At 52.9% G+C, this 18,721-nt stretch overlaps 1 protein-coding gene and 1 long non-coding RNA gene across 4 annotated transcripts in view; one reads left to right on the top strand and one right to left on the bottom strand.

The window, feature by feature from the left end:
* Window positions 1-27: 27 nt before the first annotated feature.
* LOC308606259 lies at window positions 28-14,048 on the bottom strand. The gene is made up of 4 exons (XR_014013790.1): window positions 13,974-14,048; window positions 11,126-11,232; window positions 8,942-9,140; window positions 28-148 (listed from the first exon to the last, which is right to left on the bottom strand). It is a non-coding gene; the product is annotated as an uncharacterized lncRNA (long non-coding RNA).
* MMP15 (matrix metallopeptidase 15) overlaps window positions 13,147-18,721 on the top strand; it is a 20,817-nt gene continuing 15,242 nt past the window's right edge. Inside the window, exon 1 of one of the 3 annotated variants that reach the window (XM_081216872.1) lies at window positions 13,147-13,631. In XM_081216872.1, coding sequence (XP_081072998.1) covers window positions 13,470-13,631 — 162 coding nt within the window. In that variant the 5' untranslated portion in view covers window positions 13,147-13,469. The remainder of the gene's footprint in view (window positions 13,632-18,721) is intronic. The other 2 variants (XM_081216874.1, XM_081216873.1) reach the window with 2 other exon arrangements.

Here is an 18,721-nt window from a genome sequence, read left to right as displayed (position 1 = left end):
CCCAGCCTGCTTCGCAGTTTGGCAGTGCTCTCGGGAGTCTCTGTTACGACGTCTAAGGTGGCTGGGAGAGGCCTTAACGATGCCTCAGTACAGTGTGGGGTCACCTGGCCTGCCAGGCCTGCTGGCCAGAGGGTCGCACACACCGCACCTAGACCAGGGTGTAAGCACAGACATTTAGACGCGATCCTGCTGTAACACTTTTGAGTCCTTTCTAGGACCCTCTCAGCTGTTCCTCCCAAGAACCCCATGAAAAGTAAACTGGGTTGGAATGATTATTCTGCTTTTCCAGAAAAGCAGGTTCCACTTGCCTGGGGTCACATGAGAAATCAGGTAAGGCCCTAACCTCCATGCTGCCCTTTGCAGCCTGCCAGGCCTGCTCTCCCCTACTCCACCCCGAGCCCCCAAGGGAAAGATGTGGGGAAAGGGGGCCTGTGGCTCTGGCCCCCACTGTGCCTCCCGTCTGTGCTTCCTAAGGCCAGCTCCCAATCGCCATGCCGAAAGACCCAGGAAATCACAGTCTGTGCCTTCTTCCCCAAGCCCTCTGCATTGAGCTGCTGATTCAACTAGACTAGCCAGTCAGTTCTTCTGGCTTTTGAGGTCACGCGGGCTGGAGAGGGAGAAGCCAGCCATCCTTCCTGGCAAATCTCCTGTGCAGCCAGCACTTACTGACACCTGCTCTGTGCCAGTCCCTGACCTGGGCAGTTGGGTGAATCAGACTCCTCCGGCCCTCTGGATACTGGCAATGATGCGGGGGGATGGTGGTAGCAGACAGGGTGCAGAGAAGAATCCCCATCCCAACCTTCGCACTTCTCAGACTGGGAGATACAAGCAAAGCCACCCAAATTCCTACAGGTTCCAACCTCAGGATGGAGGCAAGCCTCCAACAAGGCAGGTTCTGTGGGCACAGACCACCTAATCTTCCTCATCAGGGGCATGGAGCCTCCATCTCGGGCACTCGCTCTTCCTGGGAGGGGGCCCCATGTCATGTAGCATCACCATTAACAAACCTAATAGGACAGACTGACTGGCCCGTCCCCTGGGGGAAGATGTGGCGCGGATGGAATTAGAGTGCAGCGGCTTTGAGAAATGGGCCAAGATCAATAACCGGCTCTTCAAGAGAGGATGGAAGGTGGTGATAGAGGAAGGAAGCAGGAGATCCACCAAGCGGGGAGGGGCAGCAGGCGGCAGGGCTTGGCGGGCGCCCAGACACTGAGAGTGCAGCTGGAGAGGGTGCGTTCATGGGCGCCGCGCTGACAGTGCAAGAGCAGCTGGGGCTCTTCCATAAGAGGAGATGTGCTCCGGAGACAGGAGGCAAGACCAGAGCAGGCTGGGGTCCACCCCTCGGCAGGCTGGCTCGGAATAAAGACACGCTCTCCAGGGGGATTTTATCACACCAGGGAGGGTGCAAAATCAACACATCTGGCCTCGGTGTCCTCAGATGTTCCCCGCAGGGCAGAGAAATCATCATCTCTTGGCCTGTTTGGCCCTTTTCCACCTGGCACTCTCCCTTCTCTCCACACGCCTCTCCAGACCACCCCAGCTTTGTTTCCAAGGAAGCGGGAAATTACCTCGGCTTGTTTGTTTATTCCCGGTCTTGGTACCAGAAGCCCAGGGGGCCCGCAGGGGGCGCCAGGGGTGGGGGTGGGGTCTCTGGGCCTGGCTCCAGCCCACAGTGCCTTTCCTGAGCGAGGGGTCTCAGTCTCTACCTGAGCCAGAATATGCCTTTAACAGATGAGGAGGCTAACCCAAAGAAGGGAGATAACTTGCTCAAGATTGCCCAGTAAGTAAATTCGTGCTGGGCAGGAACCCCTGGCCTGGCTTCGGACCCAGAGCTGTTTGTATAACCTCTCACACCACAGCAGGGTCTCAGAATGAAACTGTGCTGTGAAATGAGGTGTCTGGGCTTTAATTCAAAAGACTCCAGGAAAAAAAGGGGGGAGGTTAGGGGCTAGATGAAAAGATAGAGGCGAGATGGGGGTGGTGTTTTAAAGCTGGGTGACTGAGAATAGATACAGTCAGTTAGAGATACATATATATAACTGAATCACTCTCCCCTTATTGCAATAGCCTTTCTGGATAAAATTTCTCTTTACTACTTTAACCTCTGTCCAGCTCTAGTTCTCTTGAACAGTTTTTGGTGCCATGATTCAGATCTGGATCAGAACCACCACTGAATCCTCAGATGCAACAGCCAGGCCTCACAGGGCACACCTACCTACACTTTTTGTCTCCGGGCTGCTTGCTGGTTTGGGGATCCAGTGGTGAAGCCGACTCCAAAACCCAGTGCTCTGGATAAATGTCCATTGACGCGGAATGAGGACAGATCTTGATTCTTAGGACTCAGAGTATACTCTAGAAGCTGGGTTAGAGCCCTAGACAAGCCAAAGCCAGGTTAGAGTCCTGGGTTTCTCTGTAAAAAGCTAGGTGAGAGTTCTAGGCTTTTCTGTTGGTACGAGGCTGGTCCCTGTAAGGGACAGGCTGGGTTAGAATCCCACGTTTTTCTGTTCGTACATGTAAAGGCACTGTTAGTCAAGAACATGGGGGCTTCTTAACCACCGGGAGCTCTCCTCAGACTCCTGCTGGCTACATGCTTCTACGGCCCTAGTATTGTCTGCTTTTGTTGGCAAAACTTGACCACAAACTCTCTTAAGCTAACACAGCCCCTCTGGGTCTCCTGGGATCTGCTCAAATTAGCCCACCTAAGGGGAAGCCCTAGGGCAAAAGGGAGCTAAAACTTCTGATGCACAATGGTCCACTTTCTTCACTCGGTATGAAGAAGCTGAAAACAGCTAAATGATTCAAACCTCATTCAAACTATTGATGTTCTTAAATAATGTCTTCAGAAAATGTTTTCTGGGACTTCCCTGGTGGCATGGTGGTGAAGACTCTGCGCTCCCAATGCAGGGGGCCCTGGTTCGATCCCTGGTAGGGGAACTAGATCCCACATGCATGCCTCAACTAAGAGTTTACATGCCACAACTAAGGAGCCCGCCTGCCTGCCACAACTAAGGAGCCTGCAAGCCACAACTAAAGAAGCCCGCCTGCCGCAACTAAGACCCAGCACAACCAAATAAATATTAAAAAAAAAAAGAAGAAAATGTTTTCTGACCCAGGAAACCCCCTAGACACCTTCACAGTGCCCCGGAGTTCCCCTCCCAGCTCTCCATGATATCTGTCCCTCTCTCCCAGAACGTCCTTCACCAGTGGCACCCCAGCCCCTCAACTCCCTGAAACTGTAAGGTTCTCCAGATCCCCACCTCTTGTAGATGAAGCTCAGGGTGTGGCTGTTACCCATTGTCAAGGGAGGCAAACAGAAAAGAGAACATTTAAACCTTGGTCTCTCTCAGAATTACATGCCATCATCAAGAAATTTCCTGGACTTCCCTGGTGGTCCAGTGGTTAAGAATCCACCTTCCACGGGCTTCCCTGGTGGCGCAGTGGTTGAGAGTCCGCCTGCCGATGCAGGGGACATGGGTTCGTGCCCCGGTCCGGGAAGATCCCACATGCTGCGGAGTGGCTAGACCCGTGAGCCATGGCTGCTGAGCCTGCGCATCCGGAGCCTGTGCTCTGAAGCGGGAGAGGCCACAACAGTGAGAGGCCCGCGTACCGCAAAAAAAAAAAAGAATCCACCTTACAATGCAGGGGACGTGGGTTTGATCCCTGGTTGGGGAACTAAGATCCCACATGCCGCAGGACAACTAAGCCCGTGTGCTCTAGAGCCCGCGTGCCACAACTAGAGAGCCCGTGTGCTGCAACTACCGAGCCCACGTGTTCTGAAGCCCGTGCGCTGCAACTACTGAACCTGTAGAGAGAAGCCCACAACTAGAGAGAAGCCGGGGCGCCACCAAGAAGAACCCGCGTATGTCAAGGAATGATCCTGCATGCCACAACTAAGACCCGATGCAGCCAAATTAATTAATTAATTAGTTAATTTAAAAAAGAAAAGAATTTTCCTGACTCCCGAATGAAAAAGGAAAGATTTGTTGAAGATTTATTGAGTCTTCAATTGAAGATTGTTCTGGGAGCATACTCTCCAGATTCCCCAATTTATGTCAACTTATCCACCTATTGGCTGGCCCTGGGGATACCTCCCTTTGGCTTGGAAAGGCCAAATGGAGCACCATCCCTGAAGACCCTCAAGGGTCTCAGATGACCCTGATTCTCATTGGAGAACGAGGGAAGTAAGAGGAAAGTTACCAGGAGCCATCCCTCGGGTCCCTCTCACCAAAACTGGTCGGTTGTGTATTCAAAATTGTAAACAGCAAAGAGATGAACGGTGGCTGACCATCACCATCAATTAGAAACAACAGGAAAGAGCATCTGCGGCTGGACCTGACCTCCCTAACAGCCTCTGCTCTGGCCACAAGCTTTGTACATGGCCCCAGACCAGAGCTCCGTGACACATTACGGAGAAATAATATTAACTGGCAAAATGCAAACATGTCTGAGCTCCAGACATTAGCCCAGCATTATGAAGATGTTATTTCCAGAAAATTGGAAAATACACAACACAAGCTTATGGCATTGCAGTTAAAAGAGCTAGAAGGACCTGAAAATTTTAATCTATGGCAAGCTCCAAAATCAGAGTCTCCTATGGATCAAGACCCTTGCTGAAATTGTAAGAAAAAAAGACATGGGTCTGGGAGTGGCCAGACCTCGAGAGGAGGGGGAAGCCTACCGCTTAAGATATAAGTCGATCTTTCCATGCCCCTCCACAGGATTCCCCAATAGCACTGAAGGCCAGAAGGCCTTGAGAGGCTCTGCCTGATAATCCAAGATTAATCAGACAGGAAACGTCGAGCTCCCACTTGTAGTCCACGCACAACTCCCATTTGGATCATCAAAGCCCCCAATGGGCAAGGATGTTCGTTAGTCCAGATCTGAGATTTATCAAAATCGTGAAACACAGATTTGCCCTGGTGCCCAATCCTGGCACTATCCTGTCTGCTATTCCTCCCAACACCCAATATTTCCCAGCCCTCAATTTGTGTTGCGCGTTGTTTAGGATTCCCCTTTATAAGGAATCCAGTACTTGTTTGCCTTCTCCTGGGATAACCAGTAATATACCTGGACTGTTATGCCCCAGGGTTTTACTGAGGCTCCTACTTCCTTCTCACACACCCTGAATGCCAGTTCAAGGGACTTAAATTCCCAGGAGACTTCACTTTAATCCCATATGCAGATGACCCCCTTCTATGTTCTGGCAGTTAGGACAACTCCTTTTGGACGCTGAATACCTTTTTAAGGCATTCGCAAGAAAGAGCCGTGAGGTGGCTAGAGATGAAATTCAGATATGCTCTCTGTGTGTCTGATATCTGGGTCATGATATTTCAGCTGCAGGGAAAATGATCACAGACTGAGTCTCTGCTATTCAACATTTTCCTCTCCCTGAAAGAGAAGGGCAATGGACAGCGTTTTGGGGTCTTGTGGTATATTGTAGGCCGTGGATACCTAATTCTCTGATTGCCTTACCCCTCTATGCCATGACTGGGGAGGCACCCCACAGACCCAGTAGTCCGGAACCCCCTATCCAAAGATGCTTTCAAGAACCTTAAGGGCTCTCTGCTTTTACCTCCCACCCTTGAACTTTCCAACGACTCCCTGTCTTTTTCCTTGTTTGTGCACGAATGAGAGGGTCATGCCGTCAGTGTTATCCTAGAAGCATAATGGACACCAAAGACCTCTGGGATATTATAGTTTGGCCTTTGACCCAGCAGCTAAGGCATATCCCCCTTGCCTGTGAGCCATGGCTACAACCACCAAACTTGTCCAAGCTACCTCTGACTGAGTATTAGGTCATTTGCTTAATATACATGACCCTCATGCTGCACAGACCCTATTGCCTAATGAAAACACACAGTACTTTTCTGCATTTCGACCTACCTCTTACGAAATCTTACCACTCTTTCCCTCTCACATCACAATACGTCGCTGTCAAAACCTTAACCCTGCTACCTTGCTTCCTTTACCCACTGATGGGACGTCCCATGACTGTGTCATTAACACTAGATCATTATCCTGTCTTAGGCTAGATTTAGCAGAAAAAACCCTCCCCCAAGTTGACCTCACTCTTCATGTTAAAAGCTCCTACCTCCGGAAGGAAGATGGGGCCTTCCAGGCTGCATATGCCATCACTGATCAATATAAACCTCTAGAATATCGAGCCTTGCCAAATGTCAGATCAGCCCACGTAGCCCGATTAATTGCTCTTACTTGGGCTTGCCTAAGAGCATAAGGAATGAAGGTGAACATCTATGCTGATAGCTGCTACGCCTTTGGGTTAGTACATGATTTTTGGTACATGATAGAAACACAGAGGATTCATGACAGCAGCTGGTACCCCAGTCAAAAATGGGCCCCAAACAGCAGAACTTCTAGAGGCATTGTTATTGTCCCAGCAGATCATGACAGCTAAAACTGAAGGACATAGAACAAAAACATTCAGATGAGGCCCAACAAATATGATACATTAGCAGGGTCTTCCCCAACCACCCAAGAAATCCAAGCAGTTTCTAAGCCTTGGGACCATGCCTCCTGCATCCTGCTTCAAGGCCCTAGATCCCAATGGGATTATTCACCTTTTCTTGAGGGGGAACACTCATTTAGGATGACTCCTAAGGAAGTCTTAAAAGGGGTCCACATGGCCTAAATAACAGCTTCAGACTCAGAAAGAACTGGATGGGGAAAAGCTGGCTGTTCAAGCCATTCACATGGACTTTGCAAGCACCCAGACGGCTGCTTGGTAGCTCTTAAGTATCTCTCTTGAGTCACTGTGTGTGGTTTATATGACATGACTCACATGCAAAGGACAGGATGCAGGATGCATTACACAAACAGTAGTTTGGACCCTTTGGCTTTTATTTGGATCAAGCAGTTCACTTGCCTCGATTGCCAGTAACATGACCCTGGAAAACCTGTAAAGGTGGGGCAAGAAGGGAGGCACCTCCCCCTCAGACCTTCCTTCACTAGCAAATAGATTTTATCCAGTTACCAAAAGCACAAGGCTACCAACGTGTTCTCACTGTCGTCTGCCTGTTTTCTAAATGGTTAGAGGCTTTCCCCTGCCCGAATGCCTCAGCAGCATCAGATGCCAAAGTGTTCCTGCAACAAATCTTCCCCACTTGGGGCATCCCCTCTGCCATCTCTAGTGACAGAAGATCACATTTCATTGGTAAAATTATACAGGAAATTGAAAAGGCAACACATTTAGTCAAAGACTCCACCATCCTTACCATCCTCAGCCATCAGGTGCCGTAGAAAGAGCATTCTCAAGACCAAACTGGCTCCACTGTCTGAAGGACTGGACTTACATGGCCACAAGCACCGCCCCTTGCTCTTAAGACTCTCAGATCATCACCCCTATCTCCAGGCAAGCTATCCCCTTTTGAAATGATCACAGGAAGGCCCACAAAGACGCCTTATTCATCTTGTCTAGTGGAAGATTCTAACTTAATTCAATGCAACATCCTTAGATACTGTCAAGGATTAACAAAATATACTCGATCCTATAATCAACAAGTCAAGACTTCCTGATCCCTCATGTGCTCTACAAGTAGGCCATCTGGTATTCTAGAAATGCCACCATTAGAAAACCAGTCTTGCGCCCAAAAGGGACCTTATACAGGTTTGCTCGTTGCTAACACTGCTGTCAAATCACAGGGTGTTCAACCTTGGGCTCATGTTTCACAACGAAAGAAACACAGGAGTCTTATACAAATAACTCATACAACTCAATGTCAAAAAAAACAAACAACCCAGTTGAAAAAAACGAGTACAACTGAACAGACATTTCTCCAAAGAGGAAATACAGATGGCCAATAGGCACATGTAAAGATGCTCAACATCACTAATCATTAGGGAAATGCAAATCAAAACCACAATGAGATATCACCTTATGCCTGTCAGAATGGCCATCATCAAAAAGAGCACAAATAAAAAATGCTGGAGAGGATGTGGAGAAAAGGGAACACTGTTGAGGGAAGTGTAAACTGGTGCAGCCACTGTGAAAAATGGTATGGAAGTTTCCCAAAAAACTAAAAATAGAACTATCGTATGACCCAGCAGTTCCACTCCTGGGTTTATAGCTGAAAAAAAACAAAACACTAATTTGAAAAGATATGTGCACCCCAGTGTTCACAGCATAGCAGCACTATTTACAATAGCCAAGATATGGAAGCAACCTAAGTGTCCATCAACAGATGAATGGATAAAGAAGACGTGGGGTATATATCTATCTATCTATCTATATATATATATAATGGAATACTACTCAGCCATAAGAAAGAATGAAATTTTCTCATTTGCAGCAACATGGATGGACTTGGAGGACATTATGCTAAGTGAAATAAATCAGACAGAGAAAGACAAATACTGTATGCTCATATGTGGAATCTAAAAAATACAACAAACTAGGGAATATAACAAAAAAGAAGCCAACACACAAGTATAGAATACAAATTAGTGGTTACCAGTGGGGAGAGGGGAGGGGGAGAGGTAATATACAGGAAGGGGATTAAGAGGTATAAACTATTAGGTATAAAATAAGCTACGAGGATATATTGTACAACATGGGGAATATAACCAATATTTTATAATAATCATAAATGGAGTGTAACCTTTAAACATTGTGAATCACTATACTATACAACCATAACTTACATAATATTACCGTACATCGACTAAACTTCAATAAAAATAAAATTAAATTAAAATTTAAAAAAATGAAATACAAGAACTATTCAGACCGTGGAAGTATTCCAAGTGGGACTTCAAACTGGGTCTCTATTGAGAGCCTCCATAAGCAGATGACAGCCAGGGCAGAGAGTTGCCCCAAGAACCTTAGAACAGTAAATGAGGTCAGGAGGGAGTCAATTTCCACTCAAGACCACAGAACGAGACCCACCTGGGTCCCTCCCCTTTCTCCTCTGCTTCTTATCCTTACCATTTGCGTGGAGACCCTCCTGCTCTTCCCACAATAACCTTCTGCCTTGGGGCTTCCCTGGTGGTGCAGTGGTTGAGAGTCCACCTGCTGATGCAGGGGACGCGGGTTCGTGCCCCGGTCTGGGAAGATCCCACATGCTGCAGAGCGGCTGGGCCCCGTGAGCCATGGCCGCTGAGCCTGCGCATCCGGATCCTGTGCTCTGCAACAGGAGAGACCACAACAGTGAGAGGTCCGCGTACCGCAAAAAAAAAAAACCTTCTGCCTTAACTATGACTTTCCCTCACCTGAGATGAGTCTCCACCTTCATTTCTAAATTTATGAGTTCCTGCTCCTCTTCCATGCCCTGCTTTTCCCTCTCTCAGCAAGACTATTTTGCCCACAGAACCTGTAAGCTTGGCTAAACTAGTTGCCACTTCCATTAACACCACAGACTATTGGTACTGTCCTCCCTTTCCTGTGCGCACATCTGATCTGGCATCTCCCAGATCCCTTGATCAATCAGGATATCTATTTTGCTAAAACCCTCCCTCTCTTTCCCTGCACCATTTTTTTTTTTTCTTTTTTGGCTTCTCCGTGTGGCATGCGGGATCTTAGTTCCCCGCCTGACCAGGGATGGAACCTGTGTCCCTTGTAATGGAAGTGTGGAGTCTTAACCCCTGAGCCGCCAGGGAAGTCACCCCTCCACCACTTTATACTGTAAGAAACCCCTGCACCTATTCCAGTCTATCCTCACAAGGGTCAAGTCTGTTGCCATCGTCATTTTGCCACTGGCTCCCTTCTGAGAGTGAGCATTCACCATTATACTTCCTTAGCTGCCACTAGATCAAACATAAAACCCCCAAGCCACTATAGGAATCCTGGATATCCCTCACATGAGTGGAAATGATCCCACTGCCCCTCCCAGCCTAATTTCTGGGACCCAGACCAACCCCACAGGGACTACCTTCAAACAAATCCTTTCCCCACCCTAAATTTAGCATCCTTTGGTTACCCTCAGCCATCAGATAACTATCTCTATGGCCCCTCGCTAACTCCAGATGATTCTTATTTTGTGCATGGAACCCAAGTTTATTGGCTGTTACTTGCCAACTGGGCCAGATCTTCCTACCTTGCCAATCTTACCAATCCCTTCATCTTACTCTATTCCCCACAACCTCCTTCCTCTCTTAAACTGTCTCTAAAACAATCACCCACTCCCTCAGGTTCATCTCCTCTCACTGTAGGAACAAAAGGTATCCAGGATCATTGTAGATGATCTTGGTTCCCAGGGAAACAATTTAGGAAAAAACAGCTGCAGAACTGGGCCTACATTCCATCCACGACCTCACTACTTTTGGGGGAACGGTTTGCCACCTTTTGGGTACCATTCCCAGGAATCTACAGCCTGTCTCAAGAAGTTAGACTCGGGACTTCCCTGGTGGTGCAGTGGTTAAGAATCCGCCTGCCAATGCAGGGGACACGGGCTCGAGCCCTGGTCCGGGAAGATCCCACATGCCGCGGAACAACTAAGCCTGTGTGCCACAACTACTGAGCCTGTGCTCTAGAGCCTGTGCTCTAGAGCCCGTGAGCCACAACTACTGAAGCCCACATGCCACAACTACTGAAACCCACGTGCCACAACTACCGAAGCCCACACACCTAGAGCCCATGCTCTGCAACAAGAGAAGCCACCGCAATGAGAAGCCCGCGCACCACAACGAAGAATAGCCCCCACTCGCCGCAACTAGAGAAAGGCCGTGGGCAGCCAAACATAAATAAATAAATAAATAAAATTTTAAAAAGACGAATAAAAACAAAAGAAGCTTGACTCAATGACAGAATCATCTACTCATTGCTGAAGCAATTCACCCTGTTCCCAGATAACAGCACCACTGGCCTGAAATCAGTGACTCACCAACAATGAGAAACCCAGCGTGCTATTCTCCATAACTGCATTGCCCTTGGTACGACCCGAAAAGGGGGCACGTGTACAGTGGTTGGAAGCAACTGCTGCACCTTTGTCCTCAGCAGTCTACCTGACATCTCTGCCATAACCAGGAAGGTTCGAGCTGTGAATGAAGAAGTGTGTGCATCACCACCATCGCGCTGACACCACCCACTGAGGAAGGACAACAGGTCCTGGGACTTCTGGTAGATCCCTGAAGGTCTCCAAAGTTGGGCACAAGGACCAATTCAGCCTCTAACCTTCATCTTTCCATTTATCTTCAAGGTATTCCTCTTATCAAATGTCTGTGGATCCTACAGTACAGCAATTAGCAACCATCAAGTCTCAACAGATGATTCAGCTGGTTCTAAAAGAATAAAAAGCAATAAAATGAGAAATGGATGTAGATTGATCAGAGGAAAGAATGCCTCTCCTTCCCTTGAATAAAAGGGGGAAATGAAAAAGACCCTTTGCTTAACCAAACTTCAGTCAGGCTCCCTTGAACCTTCTCCCCAACAAGACCCATCCCTGTACTTCCTTCCAGAATCCAGTTTTAGCAAGAATCTTGCTAAGTCAGTTTAGCTGAATGCCCCACCCTTGATACCTGATCAAACGCAGCATCCCCACTATGCCCCAGGGGATATCTGATCACCCTCACCTGCCTTCAGCCAGAATCCCCCCAGACTTGATGTCTCCCCTTAGTAATTTTCCATCCACCAATGCCGCCCCGCCCCCCACTTGCTCCTTGGCAGTAAATCCCCACTTGTTCCAGTTGTATTTTGAATCAGGCCCAGTTCTATACCGGAGTCTCAATTGCAATAGTTTTTTTTTTTTTTAATAAAATCTATCTTCGTCACTTTACTGCCTGTTCTCTTTAACAGTGCTCTTTTTCTTCACCTGGCAGGTCGGTGAACAGGCCATTTCTGAAGCTCTGCCAGATCTCTGTGGATTTCCAGGACGTGAGGCCTGCCAGGCGACCTGAGGGCTTACATTAGGGAAACCTGCCCTCAGGTAAGGAAAGCTCCCATTTCTGGGGCTGGGAGGTGGCGTTGGAGAGGGACGGTCTCCGCCCTCCTGCCCTCGCGCGGGGGTCTTCACCTCACGACTCTGCCCCTCCCGGACTTCCCTTGGTCTGGATGCGCAGCCTCTGTGGACCTTAGACACAGGGCTCCCACCTCAAGTCTTCAGCATCCAAACCGACCGGATCTCAAGCCGCTCTTGGAATAGAATTAAACTAGCACTTTAAGCTCCGCTCTGCGGGGAGTTTTGCCCACCCGCCCAGCACCCTGTGGGGCTGCATTGTCACATTTCATTTGCACAAAATAGTGTTCTTTGCTCGGACACCTAATGTGTGCTAGGCCAGCAGCCAGAAGTATATCTAACCCCCCACCCCAGCCCTTTGCCCTGCGTTCCAGATAAGGACTTGGAGGTTCAGAAAAGTTAAGTAACTTGCCCACCTCCATACAGCAAGTATGTGGCAACCCAGGACTGCAACCGCGTCTCTGTCGCTTGGCACTGCCCATCCAAGATACCCAACGCTTCACTTGGCAACTGAGAAAAGTCCTGAAGGGCCAAGGACACCCTGAGGCTTTTGAAAAGAGACCTCAGGCCAACAAATCTCTAGATTTTTTTCTTTTTCTTTTTCTTTTTTTTTTAGCCTAAGACCAGACACTTGGGTCTCTCCTCGGCTCTCCCTGCTCACCGCTGCCTCAGTATCCCCACCCACCCACTAGTTGGGAGAAAGAGGCGTCTTCATTCCTTTTTGCGCCTCCCTCTGTGGGGCGGGCTTCTTGGGGGTCGACCCAGCTCCCCAAAAGCAAGGAGGGGAGTGACGGGGGCGGACTGGGGAGGATTCCCGCCGTCTGGGAAGAGTAAAAGGGTCGCCTGTCCGGCTCCACCGCCGGCACCTGCTACCAAGAAGCCTCTGGCTGAGGTACCGCCCCCGGCCCCCGCCTGGGTCCGCCCGCCACGAGAGCACTGGCCCTTTAAGAGCGGCGGTAGTGCATCGCGGGGAGGAGGGCCGGGAGCGCTCGGGGCTGCGCGGAATTCGCCGGGAACGTCTGGCGCCGGCTCTCTGGCTCGCTCACTCGCTCCGACCGGCTCCCTGCGCCTCATCCCTGGGCTGCGCGGGGACCCGGGCCCGGTCGGGCGCGGGGCGAGCAGGATCCACGGGCGGGAGGCGCGCGCTCTGGGCAGCGCCTGGCCCCGGACATGGACAGAAGGAGCTGGGCGCGCAGGGGGCGCCGCGGGACCGGGCGGCCGGAGCGCTGAGCCAGACAAAGGCTCAGGAGTTGCGCTTGCTCTCGAGAGCCGGGCCCCGGGCGCCGAGGCTGCAGGACCCCGCGGCGGGCGGCTCCGGCCCGCCCTCTCCCCCGTGGGCAGGCTCCGAGCGCCCGGCCCTGCCCGGCCCGCTTTTCCTCGGGCGTGGGAATTTGCCGAGGAGACCTAAGCGGCTCCGCGGTGGCCGGGACCGGGAGGTCTGCCTCGCGCCCGCCGGGCGGGGAGCCAGGGAGCGTCGCAAGTTTCCGAGCCGCGTGCGGGGACCCGGCGAGCGGGCGAGCCGCGCGTGCAGCAGCGCCCCGGGCCAGGCCGGTCGCCGGAAGCATGGGCAGCGACCGGAGCGCGCCCGGACGGCCGGGCTGGGCGGGCAGTCTCCTTAGCGGCCGGGAGACGGCTGCGCGGCCGCGACTGCTGCCGCTGCTGCTGGTGCTTCTGGGCTGCCTGGGCCGCGGCGCAGCGGCGGAGGACGCAGAAGTCAATGCCGAGGTAAGGGCCCTCGCCCAGTCCCTTTGCCACGGGTTGGAGGACTTGGGGCTGGGGGACTTGGGGTGGGAAGGAAGCCACGCCCGCAGCCTGAAGCGTGGAGAGGAAGAGCGCGGAGATGAACCCCAGTCCCGGAGTTGGGGGCGGGGAAGAAAGGGGACCCGGCAAGCTGCCCCTCCCCAGCTGGCCCTTGGCGGTGCACCTCTTCCCAAACCCTGGAGGGCGTAGGGCTTGCGCCCGCTCTCTACCCCTACAGCCCCGCCCTGGGCACTGATCCTTCCCAGCCCGCGTCCCGGGAGCCGCTTCTGCCGCCCCCAGCCCTTGTTCCTCTCCTTCCCTCCCTACCGGACTCCTGATTCCTCGAGAGCTCTGCGGACGCACGGTGACGTTCTTTGCGAATGGGAAGGGGGCTGCTCTGTGTGTGTGTGTCGGGGGGGGTGGATCTCGGGCACAGCAGGCAGCGCTCCTGCCTAGATAGACTCTAGTTTGGGTGACACTGAGCCTCGCGCGGCGGGCTGGGATAGGGGGAGGGGGTGCGAACCTCCGAGGCAGCCCATTCGGGTTGAGGGGGCGCTTTGGCGACTTTCTCAGACTCTTGCGCGCAAGCCGCGCCACGGCCAGATGGCATCTAAGAGGGAGACCCGGTCTCACCCGGCGCTTCCTCCACCAGCGCCCCTACGCCAAGGCCCGGGCCCAAGAGGGTGGACCCCGAACATTTTTTCACCAGGAGCCCGGCAGACGTCCCTACCGGGGCCCATCTCTGGAGCGGTCCCGTGGGTGATTAGGCGCCGCCTCCTGGCGCAGAGCTGCGTCCAGCCAGCGCCCTCGGCTCCATGGGGTCGCCGAGCGCCGTCCTCCGGATTAGGGACAGTGAGGGCACTAGCTCCGTTGACCCAGAGCAAAAGCGTAGACGTTCTTTCCCGACTTCTAAGACCCTGCTCCCCGCCCAGGAGAAGGGGAGAGGTTTGGCATGGTGGGGAGACACCCCCCTCAGCGCGTCCCCGGTAGGCTCGGGCCTCGGTGCCCTTGCGCCGGCCTGGAGCCTCCTGCCCGGGCTGCTGCCCTGTGTGCCATTTCTATTTGCAGCCAGGCCGGTGCTCCCTCCCAGCTCTCAGCGGCTTCCCCACCTCCCCGGCTGCCTGGGAGATTTTTCCGATGGAAGCCTGCCCTTCCCCGCCCTACTTTAATAAAAGCACTGAGGAAGGGCAGGGAATTCCTCCCAGCTCAAGTTACACCTCCCAGCCGGTTCCCCACCTGCTTTGCCCTCCCTCTTCGGCCCGGCCAGGGAAAGCTACAGGGAGCCAGGCCCTGGCAGGAGGCAGAGTGGGACCCCAGGCCATGCCCAGTCCAGCTCCACCACCCCACCCCGCATTCACACAGGCAGGCAAGCAGGCAGGCAGGCAGGGGCTTACTGGGGACTCCTGCTGGTGGGGATTGCCCCTCAGCCTGCATCCAGGTACTGGGCTGAGAGTGCTGTTTGGGCCCACCTGCCACTCTCTGGAGTTGAATACCAAAGAATTGCAAGTCATAGACCCACCCCCGAGGAGTTTATAATCTATACTTAGAAACGGCATCTCCACACAGAAAGCAATCGCAGACCCAACTGGAATTTGGTAGCCAGGCATTGTGATTTGGCATTTTAGATGGCCAGGACCTGGGGCACTGGGACCTGTGGTCTGAGGGCCTTCGTTCTCTCTTTCCTTTGCTTCTGCTCCTCCATCACCTCCTGCTCTCCCAGCTGCGGGAGTACCCATAGCCCAGGGCCTGCACGGGGGCACAGACCATGGGCCCTATGCCTGTGTGGCACTGACTAGGGATTCTGTGACTGACCTGCAGCCCCTCCCCTCGGGAGAAACTTGGGTTGGGCTATTGCGGGAAGAAACTCTGGAAAGTACAGGGCACCCTTGAATGCTGGAAGCCAAGGTAGATGCAGGACTAGAGACCGGTGGGCTATCCCAGATCCTAGAGTTGGCTTTGGAGTACAGGCTGTTCCATGGAGTCCCATCAAGTCTGGCCGGATCTGGGCCCAAAGAGTCAAATGGCTTCAGCAGCCAGCCCATTTGCCCGGAGGCTGTGAAAACTGTCCCCAGGTCCATGCTAACCAAGAACCAGCATCAGAGATTCCTGGGCCTGGCTGCACCCTGTGTCTAGAGCCTCTGTCCCTTGGAGAAGGGTTTTGGTCCTTGACCACAGCTCCAGACCTCCAGCCAGGTCAATGGCTGGGACTGTCTCTGAGCAGCTTAGAAACTGAGGCAAGGCCAGCCCCTCTCCCTCTCTCTCCCTCCCAGGGCAGAAACCAGAGGCATCTCATCAGACTAAGGAATCAGACGTGTGCTAGGAGCCAGTAGACACCGGCAACCTGGCAGGCCTCAGCCTGGAGAAGGCTGTCTTCCTTGGGGAAGCCACCGCTGAGCTACTCTGCCCTGTCCCACTCCCCCCTTGGCTGTCAGGTCCCAGTCTCCAGCCATTCTGGCCCACAGAGACCCAGGCCCCGCCTGACTGAGGAGCCAGCTGTAGCTCCTGGCCTCCCTGACCTGAGAGTCCAGGCCCTCCTTCAGATTTCTGTCTTGCTCTTTCTGGCTATAGCCCATATTCCACTTAAGTGCCTTTGATTTTTCACCAGAGAAGCTTTGGCTCTCCCCACCTCCCCCTCCCCCCCAGACACACCTCTAGGCCCTCAGCCCACCCACCCCTCCGCATGGAGGTGACTCAGGCCGGTAGAGTTCAAAGGTGTGGTGCCACTGCCACTAAAACATGGACACACCCACCTCCTCGCCCCTACCTGGCAGCTTAGCAGGAGAGCAAAAAAAGGGGTAGGAGTCAGCTGGAATTCTGCTTTTGACCTTCAGGTCTAACTGTGGCGCCGCAGCCCCAGGCTTCCTGTGCTGGTCTCTGCCCACGCCTCCATGCTGGCCCCTGGGGCCCCACCGTGTGCTCCTGTTAGTGCCCTTTCCTAACTGGAGCAGAAGCAGCAGGGGCGCCCGTGCCCACCCGCGAGGAGAAGGGGTTAATGTGAGGGCTTGTCTTTGGGAACCTACAGAAGCTGAATCTTCTCGCCTTCTTTCTCCCGCTCTGCTTTTTAATCTGTCCTCCTCTTATCACTAACAAGCTACTGCTCTCCATACTTTATTTCAAAACCCAGAGAGAACTGGGCTGACTGGTGCTGCCAGGCACTCGGGATCCAACTGGGCTGTGCCCTTCATGCCCAGCCCTTTGCCAGGGCCCTGTGTTAGGTCTGCCCTGGGGTCCAGTCAGTCAGCTTCCTCCTTGCAGAGAACAGCCCAGTGTGTGCTCCATGTGTGTGCATCACCTGGCCTGCCCATTCTGACCCCTAGACTCAGACGCCTTCCTTTGCCCCAGCCCAAGGAGGGTGGAGAGGAAGCAACCTAGAAACACACCCAGACCCCCCTTAGAAGACTTCCTGCAAATCCCTGCAAATACTACCCATGTTCTCTGATGCCAATTCAGAATAGCAACGCTGCCCGGCAAGGAAAATCCTCTCCCTGCCAAGCACTTGGTTCTGGTCACCCCTCCATGCCCCCTTTGTTGCTTGGTCCAGATGTCCCCTGCCATCGACGCCTCTGCCCAGCTGGAAGTTTGACTTCTACCTGAGGCCAGCTTGCGGTGGTTGTAGTGGTGGCCACTGCTTCCCACCTCCAATTAAAGTTGGTGCTGTAGGCCTTTGGGAGGTGATTAGGTCATGAGGGCAGAGCCCTCGTGAGTGGGATTAGTGCCCTTATAAGAACTGCCTGAGAGGGCTTCCTTGGTGGCGCAGTGGTTGAGAATCCGCCTGCCAATGCAGGGGACACAGGTTCGAGCCCTGGTCCGGGAGGATCCCACGTGCCGCGGAGCAACTAGGCCTGTGTGCCACAACTACTGAGCCTGCACTCTAGAGCCCACGAGCCACAACTACTGAGTCCACGTGCCACAACTACTGGAGCCCGTGCTCCACAGTGCGTGGGGGCCATCGCGGTGAGACGCCTGCGCACCGCAACAAAGAGGGGCCCCCACTCACGGCAACTAGGGAGAGCCCGTGCGCAGCAATGTGGAACTGAACGCAACCAAAAGTAAATTAAATAAATAAAAAATTAAAAAAAAAGATAATTAAAACTGCCTGAGAAAGCTCCCTTGCCCCTTCCACCATGTGGGGGCACAGCAAAAAGTTAACAGCCAGGAAGAGAGCCCTCACCAAACCAGATCTTGAACTTCTTACCTCCAGAACTGTGAGAAATAAATATTGTTATGAGCCACCCAGCTTATGGTATTTTCGTTAAGGCAGTTGGCATCTTCAGTATCGTCCCAACATTTATGTAGTTCACACAGCTGACCACTTGGGCAGGGGTCAAGCCCCATGGCCAGCTCTGCCCTGGGCGTGGAGATGTATTCTGTGAGTCAGCAGAAGCAGAGGGGGCTTGGGGGCTCTCTGCTTAGATCCTTCTCCAGCTCAAAGAGGGCCCAGGGAGGAGTCCACAGATGCATGTGAGGACCTGGGACCCTGCAGGTGGCTGAACACTCCAGTCCTGAGGCACACAGTAAGTGCCTTCTGACTGGACAAGCCCCCGCTGAGTTAGAGCTCATATGAGGCCGTTCCCCAGAAGAACAGTGGTTCTGGGTATGCCTGAGCCCTTTAGGGGAGGTAGTACAGATTTTGCAGCCCCCGGCAGGAACAGCAGAGATGTATGAGATGGTCCTGGACCAGAGAGACAAAGAGGGATGCCTCTTAACCAGATCCCATTTCCCTTGTGGGAATAGCAGGAAATGAGCAAGAAGAGCCAACTCAACCTCCAGTATCTGGACAGACAGATGGGGACCTGAGTCTTAGCCATCAGCCAGCCCTCGAAGATGCCCCACAGCCACGGAGCCTGGAGGTCAGGGTCTGGAACTGCTCTCAAGGATTCGCCCTTAGCCCTGGACACCACCTGGTCCTTCTCCCAGAAGAAGCTGCCCCCCCCAGAGGGGTGGGAGCCCAGCTTCGTGTCCACCACACATGGGCCTGGCGCCTGGTACATAGGAAGTGCTTACAAAATGGTGACAAAATACAGTGACCGTGAGAAGCACATGGCATTTGCTGTTGTGGGCAAGTCACTGACCCC

This window comes from Mesoplodon bidens (genome assembly GCF_964165515.1).
Source record: "Mesoplodon bidens genome assembly, chromosome: 18".
NCBI classification, from domain to species: Eukaryota; Metazoa; Chordata; class Mammalia; order Artiodactyla; family Ziphiidae; genus Mesoplodon; species Mesoplodon bidens.
Note: the sequence above shows the minus strand (reverse complement) of the source record. Positions and strands in the feature narration are given on the sequence as shown.